Here is a 7,316-nt window from a genome sequence, read left to right on the forward strand (position 1 = left end):
CGGGCTCCTGCTCCGCCGCGTTCCGCCCCGCGCCGGGCCCGCCTCCGGGGGCTCCCGGGGGCCTTGGGGTCCCCAGGCCGCCTGCGCCGCGCGGGGGCCCGCCGGACCCCGAGGTCTCTGCGCCGCAGCCGGACCCCGCGGGGCGCCTGGGCCCGGCGCCCGGCGCCCGCTGCTCCCTCCCCGGCGTCCCCCCCAGGGGAAAATCGATGTGCGCCGGCTGCGGCGGGGGTTCTCAGGTCCCGCTGAGAGGGGGATCAATGAGGAGCAGATGGGTGCGCCTGAGAGAGACGCGGCCCCTTCTGCCAGCCCCCGACGGCGGCCCCGCCGCCCCCGGTAGACCTCGGCCTGCCCGTCTGCGCTCACTTTCCCCAGTCCTGCGAACCTTGGGCGGCCACAGCCCGAGCCCCCCAGCCCTGCCCGTGCCCACGCTCCGCCCGAGCGCACCTTCCGCACCCCGGGCCTCCCACACGGCTCGCCCCCACTCCGGCTCCCCCTCTGCTCCCGGGAGTCCCTGAGCTCAGCCCCCGGGGAGGCGCGCGGCGAGCGTCTGAGTGACCTCGGCGGCGCCGCGCCGGGCGGGCCTGGGGCGGGAGGAAGGAATTGGAGTTTCCTCTTTTTCTGAACGAAGGCGAGGAATCTGCCGGAGATTCCGCCTTCGAGGCCACAAAGGAAGCCTGGGCCCTCGGCGTCGCTGCCCCCCACCAACATTCCTGCGGCCGGGAAAGGGGTGGGGAGCGCGGCCCCAGCCGTCGGGAAGGAGAGCTAGCGAAAGGGGGAGCTGGGGTAACCGGGGAGGGCGGCTGGGGCTCCCCAAGCCTGGGGAAGGGGGAGGGGGTGCGCACAAGCGAGGGGAGAAAATTGACACAAAGGACCGGGGCAAAGAGACTCCGTTTTAGAAGAAAATAGGCAACGAAAGTATTTTTCAAGGTGGGGCAAGCGGGTGAGGGAGAGAGGCAGCGGCCGAAGCCTGTGTGGAAAGGGAGACAGCGTATTCTTTAAAACGTGATTTTTTCACTTCGAGCAAATTCCCCTCATTCAGAGGAAACGAAGGGGCGAAGGGAAAAATGCAGGGAACGACAGAGCTTAAAATTCAGGAGAGAGGGGAGATGGGAGCCAGAGAGACCACGCAAAGTCAGGGAGGCGCTGGGCGAGCAGGCCGGCGTCCGCCCCGCCTCGGGGAGAGCCGCGAGCTGCAGGCGGCTTCATCGATCGCCTACAAATTGCTTCTGGAGGCCCCGGGGACTCCCATTAGGTCTGTCCACCTTAGAGACAGACGTTTGATCTCAGTTGACAGGGCGGAGGGGCGGCATTAAATGGAATAAGTGACTCATCGCCTCTCAAGACCGCCTGGGAGGAAGCTGGTGGGTGAGGGGGGAGCCTAAGGGCACGAGATTGGCACAAGAGGTCTGAGGCCTGGTCCGGGCTGGCGGGCAAAGGCCCGGGATAGCGCCTGGTCTTGGGATAGACAGGCTTCTCCGTGGCCAGCCGGCCAGAATGCGGGCGCCCTGCGTTCCTGGGGAGGCGCAGCAGTTTAGGCCCGTTTGGGCCTTTTCTCTGCTTCTCTAGGATGCTTAGGCTCCATCCGGCTTGGGAGCTTCCAATTTTAGGTCAGAGTCAGGACCCTCCCAAGAGTAGAGAGCGCATTAAAGGGGCCACGTAGGAGCTGAGGGGTGCGTGAGGGGCGTGCTCCCGGGAGCCTGCGCAGGCGCGCGGGAGGAGGACTAGAGTCTTGGCTGGTAACAGCTTGTTCCCAACGCAGGCGACAGACAGCGGAGGAGCGTGAGGCCGAGAGGCAGCAGGCGAACCGCATCCTTTTGCAGCTGCAGCAGGAGGCCTTCCAGAAGAGTCTGGCGCAGCCGCTGCCTGCAGACCCACTGTGCGTGCACAACTCGTCGCTCTTTGCCCTGCAGAACCTGCAGCCGTGGTCTGACGATTCCACCAAAATCACCAGCGTCACGTCGGTGGCTTCGGCCTGCGAGTGAGCCTGCGCCTCCACGCAGTGGGACACAAGCCCCGTCGGGAGCTCCCCGGAGAGGCAGGACTCTCCCTACCCGCTCTGGCTGCGCAGGAAGGGCCCCGGGCTTCCCTGGCAAGGCTCCCGGGCACCGCCTCCACACACCCGCGGACGCTGGTCTGTCTTCGGTGGAAGAGGGCTGGAGGCAGAGAGACCTCTTTCCCAGAAGCCTGTGTTAATCCTGCCCCACGCCGGAACTGTTCAGAATCCTCTGTTTCCCTCTATTTCGTTGTGTTCTGATTATAACATGGGACAGAGAGACCCAAGGGAGGTGGGGCCTAGGCGGGCTCCTGAGATCCCCCGGGCTGTGCTACAGCTGGAAGTGTCTCTATTCCTCTCCTCACACACCCAGAGCCCCGCACAGAGGTGAAGCCTGGCTTCACCCCAGAGCCACACAGAGGAGCCTGCGGCAGAGCAATGACCCCCCCCCCCCGCAATGACCCCCGCTGTCAGGCGTAGGCCGGGGGTGATGCAGACTCACTCAAACACAAGGCCCTGGTCACACTGTGACACACCAGCCCTCCGATGGGGGCGGGAGGGGGCCACAACACTCCCAGCAGCGCCCAGGTATGCGGAGACAGGCTTTCACACAAATCCAGCCCATTTCTCCAGATCCTGTTTGGGGAGGGGGGTTAAGTTATGCACTTATAAGGTGTTTTCTGTGTAACCATTTTATAAAGTGCTTGTGTAATTTATGTGAAAAAGAATAAAACCCTCCGGGCGAGAGCGGGGGGGCCCTCTGCTCCTTGCCGAGCCCAGCATTTTGCAGCTACTTGGGTTTGGTACAAGCTGAAGCTTCAGAAACACACCTAGTACCCGAACTTGGGAGATTCTGGGTGGGCAGGATTATCAGGCTCTGTAGAGAGAGGGAAAAAGAATTGACTGATGGGGAGAAGGTGAAGCCGAGGGGAGCCAGGCAGTCCTGGGATTTCCAGAGTTTGAGAGCGTGACACAGGGGTCTTTGGGGAGAGAGAGAGAGAGAGAGAGAGAGAGAGAGAGAGACTGCTGTTTGGTGTAACTTTACCCTTTTTTTCTGATTGTTAATGTGTGTGAAAGTAGGTATTCAGTTTTCCTTTGTGAATCTTGCGTTTGCGGTAAATGTGTGTTTCCAATTGTGTATCATCTCTAATTGTATAGGTGTAATTGTGTGTGAGGAGTAGCCACGCTTGCCATGTTTTAGCTGTACAGTGTGTGCTTGTGCATGATAGTTTGCAGTTGTGGGAAGTGTGGGTCATTGTGGGAGGCTGTCCTGCAGCTCAGAGCACATGGCTGTGGGAGGGTAGATTGAGCTGAGACCCAGTGATGTGTGTGTGTGTGTGTGTGTGTCGATGGGATCCTGGGGTGAGTGTGTGTGTGTGTGTGTACAATGGGGTGAACCTGTGAGGAGTTTGGGGGCTCTATTCCCTTCCCAGCAAGCTGCAGAGGCCAGGACACAGAGTAGAAAATTACAGCCGGAATGCTCTTCTCTAGGACTTTACCTGGACCCTCAGGACTGGCCTGGACGGTCAAAAACACACAGAGGCAACTTTCCAGGGACCTCTGGAGCCCTCAGACTCCTCCAGAACAACAGTGGTCACAACTCCTCATCTCTAATTCCTGAACCACCAGACCAGCTGCAAAACAAGAAGAGACTGATTCGGGGCTGGGTGGTGGTGGGTCTGGAGAACTCGCTAGGAATGAAACTGAGTAGGAGCTCGGGAGCCATGTCTTTGGAGAATTGTGTAGGTGGGAAGTTGGTGTGGTCAAAGCCACTGTCGGCAGTCACCGAAGGTCGTAAGACAGGGACAAAGAGCATTGCAGCCACCCAAGAAAGCCCACTGGAAAACAGGCTGGGGCAGGGCGGTGCTCTTTCACTCCCTCATCCAAGAAACCTGAGCTCAGGAGTCCTGGCAGGCTGGCTTTAGCAAGCTCTGCCTTAGACACGGGAAAGGGTCATCGCGAAGAGCTCTCTGTGGAGCGGTCATTCAAAGCCACAGCACCGCGCACCAAGCAAAATCCAGAAGCAACCTCCCAGAGCCGTGGGAGCTTTCTAACCGGGTCAGGGCTGGCTGCCCCAGGTTCGCCGCGGGGGGCCGGAGCTGTACGATCGCCACTTAGTCTCTCCCGGGTTTCACCTCCTCTATGTGTGTCTCTGAAAAGTCCCCTATGCCCGAGCTGTGCCTTCTGATATCCCGGACAATTTAGTGTCTGGAGGACCCCTGTGTTTCCTGGCAATCCGTCCAACTGAGGATCTCAAGTCGAGGTCCCAGGGCTCAGACACTAAAGTCCCAAACTGGCTCCAAAGCCACTCCTAACCTTCCCCTGCACAGACAGAACGCAGCGAAGGTGGGCACCTCCCCCATGCCAGTTCCTTCCTCCGTCTTCAGAGCTTTGCCCTGGTACTCCTAATTGGGCCAGCAGACGCGAAAAGCCCCGCTGCTCTCCCATCCTGCTAAGTGTGTCTGGGACCTGAGCGGTGCTTGTCCTAGGTTCATAGCGCTGTGGCCCACTGAGCCGTCTACACTGCCTGCCCGCACCTGGGCTCAGAATTTCGCTCTCTCCGGGGACTGCTTGGGGATTCCCTGGCCCCGGGCGAGGCCTCCCAGGGGTACCAGACTCCAGGAAGAGCTGGGATCCTTGGCACTGAGAAGCGGCGCTGGACTTTTCCCTCTCCGCCTGCAATTCGTTGGGCCCGAATCTCGGCGAATCCCCGGAATCCCGCTTGGACCGAGGGCTCCCGGAGAGGGCCGCATCCACTGAGAAGGCAGGGGCCTGGCCAGGCCGGCACAGAGCTGCAGCAGCTCACCTCTGTGGTGGGACTCATGCCTGGAAGGAGGGACTGTGAGGGCCGAGGCCAAACGCTGCAAGAAAAAATAAACTCAAAACTCGCTGTTTTCGATAACATCTGCCAGAGTCTCTCCGGTTCAGATTAAAAAAAAAAAAAAGCAATGAAAAAAAAATCATGTGAATAATTGTGTGTCGAAGTGTCGAGAAAGGAAACAATTAGCAAACCTGTCTGGGCAGAAAGGCCTATTTCCTTCTTTGGCTTGAGTGAGCCTGTGGCACTGACGGAATCCCCAGGGGCAGCAGCTCAGACTTTGCGCACGGCCGGCCGGGTGGTAGAAGTTTGTGTGGATGGTAGCCTGTGGTCCCTGGAACCCAGGCAGGGCTGGAGGACAAAGGGCCCCCAAGTTGTGTGCAGTGCGTGAAAAGCTGGCTCAGCCTGCTAACTATGACAGAGGCTTTTTGTGGCCAGGTCTGTGTTTGGGGGGCTGCACAGGCACACCCTAGCGGATGAGTTTTGCTGGCCTCTGGTGCCTCCGGTGGGGTTGCCGGAATGAAGGGTGCCCTGACTTAGATGAGTGTCCCTTGGTGGCTAAGCGGCCTGCGGATGGCAGCACAGGTCAGCGCTTCTCAACCTTCCCGACGCCACGACCCTTTAAAACAGTTCCCCATGTTGTGGTGAGCCTCAACCATAAAGTTGTCTTCGTTGCTACTTCGTCGTTGTAATTTTGCTCCTGTCATGACTCATAATGTAAATATCTGTGTCTGCAGAAGGTCTCAGGCGACCCCCGTGAAGAGGCGGTTCAGCGGATGCCCACAGGCTGAGGACCGCTGCTAGGTGGTAGGCTCCTGGGACACTCCAGCAGGTGTCTCCCACTAGGCGGTGGCACCAGAGCTGGGAGGTAGGCCCCTGGGCTCCCCCACCCCGGACTTTGCGCGCCTCGCTCCCACTTTTGCATACTTCACAAGCCTCTCCTCTTAGGTTTTACCTCTCCCCCCAGTCGCTCCCATCACCTCCTCAGCCTGGCTGAGCGGTGCCCTGATCTAGTCTCGTAAAAGCCCTCACCTCACCGTTGCGCGGCTCTGGGTTCCTGGCTGAGGGGATTCTGACGGAGCAGGCCGAGGGCAGGCTGGAGCCAGGACGGGTTTTCCAATTAGCCCGGAGAAAACCGGGTGGCCTGGACAGGCGGTGTGGGTGGGGGATGGGTGTCAGGTGAGTGCAGAGAAGTAGGGGTGTAAATGTACTCAAGCCTCCCTGCCCCTACCCCACCCCCCGCACTGTACACAGCCACAGCATCCTGGGAGTGCGGTCTTGCCAAGAGGAGCCAGGCACACACAGAGGCGCACACTTCACTGCCGGGGCTTGCGGTTCCCCTCCCGCAAGCCGACGCCTGTCACTGCCCAGCCAGCTCCACAGCAACTACCTCGGGGCTCTCCAGTCCTCCCCTACTCCCGCTGGCCAGAGAGGAGGGTCCAGTTCTGCCGGAGGCTCCCCCACCGCGGGCTTCGCCTTCCCGGCTGCGGCTCCAGCGGGGATGAGACCCCAAGGTCTCGTGGCTGGGCTTGAGGACGCCAGGCTGCTCTGAATTCCGGGCAGAAGACCCCAGCAAAGCCCTGGCCTGACAGTGACCTCTAGCACCTGCGAAGCCCCAAATGCAGCCTCCGGTGTGAGAAGGTGGAAGGGATTTGGGAATAAGCGCAGGTGGAAAAAAAAAAAAAAAGTCCCAGCCCTCAGAAAGGAAGGCTGTCGTGGGAGCTGCCCCTCCGTTTTGCAGCCCTGGCGTCTGAGACCCCACATTTCTTCCGGTGCCTGGCGGGGAGGAGCCTGGCGGCCCTGGGCCTTTAAACAGGAACCAGACCTGTGCTTACACTCGGAAACTCGGGACAAGTGGGTTCCGGGCGCCCTCTAGGGGTCACATGCGGAAGGGCGCTTGGAGTTAAGCTTGAGCGGAGTCACAGCGGGCTGGAGCGGCTGCTTCTGCATCAGGCCCAAAAAATAAAAATAAATATAGCACTAAAATACTAAAACTTAGTATTACAGAGAGCATGCAGTGTGCCAGGTACTGAGCTAGACCATAAAAATACTATTCATTCCTAAACACCGCGGTATGAGACCGATGTGTGTATCCTTCCTTTACACCCAGAGAAGTCCGACAGTGTCACCTGAGAGCAGTTGGTTGGTAGGCGCCAGCGTCCAGAGTCAGCCTAGCCTGGAGCTAGGGCTTTCGGGGGGGATGGTCAAGTGCAGGGTACGGTGAACTGGGGGGTTGAGGAGGAGCCAGCTTTGGGTCTGGGCTTGCTTCTTTGGAAGGACTACCCAGCAGGGAAGTGAGCCGGGTGTTTGCCCTCTAGAGGTCTGGAAAGTTCACCTTCAGCGCTATCCAGTCTGCTGGACACACACACACCCCACATACACACACATACATGCACACATGCACACACTTTCATACATACACACACACCACATATAAACACAGACACACATGTACACACACACACACCACATATAAACACAGACACACATGTACACACTCACACA

The 7,316-nt window shown here is 59.4% G+C and overlaps 1 protein-coding gene across 1 annotated transcript in view; it reads left to right on the forward strand.

The window, feature by feature from the left end:
• The window catches only part of Tlx1 (T cell leukemia homeobox 1), a 7,301-nt gene extending 5,319 nt beyond the window's left edge, over positions 1-1,982 (forward strand). The window contains exons 2-4 of the mRNA XM_055591747.1: positions 77-333; positions 373-551; positions 1,744-1,982. Of these exons, the coding sequence (XP_055447722.1) occupies positions 77-333; positions 373-551; positions 1,744-1,982 (675 nt within the window). The remainder of the gene's footprint in view (positions 1-76; positions 334-372; positions 552-1,743) is intronic.
• The last annotated feature ends 5,334 nt before the right edge of the window (positions 1,983-7,316 follow it).

The sequence above is a fragment of the Psammomys obesus genome, unplaced genomic scaffold (assembly GCF_907164565.1).
Source record: "Psammomys obesus unplaced genomic scaffold, mPsaObe1.curated_primary_1811, whole genome shotgun sequence".
NCBI lineage: Eukaryota > Metazoa > Chordata > Mammalia > Rodentia > Muridae > Psammomys > Psammomys obesus.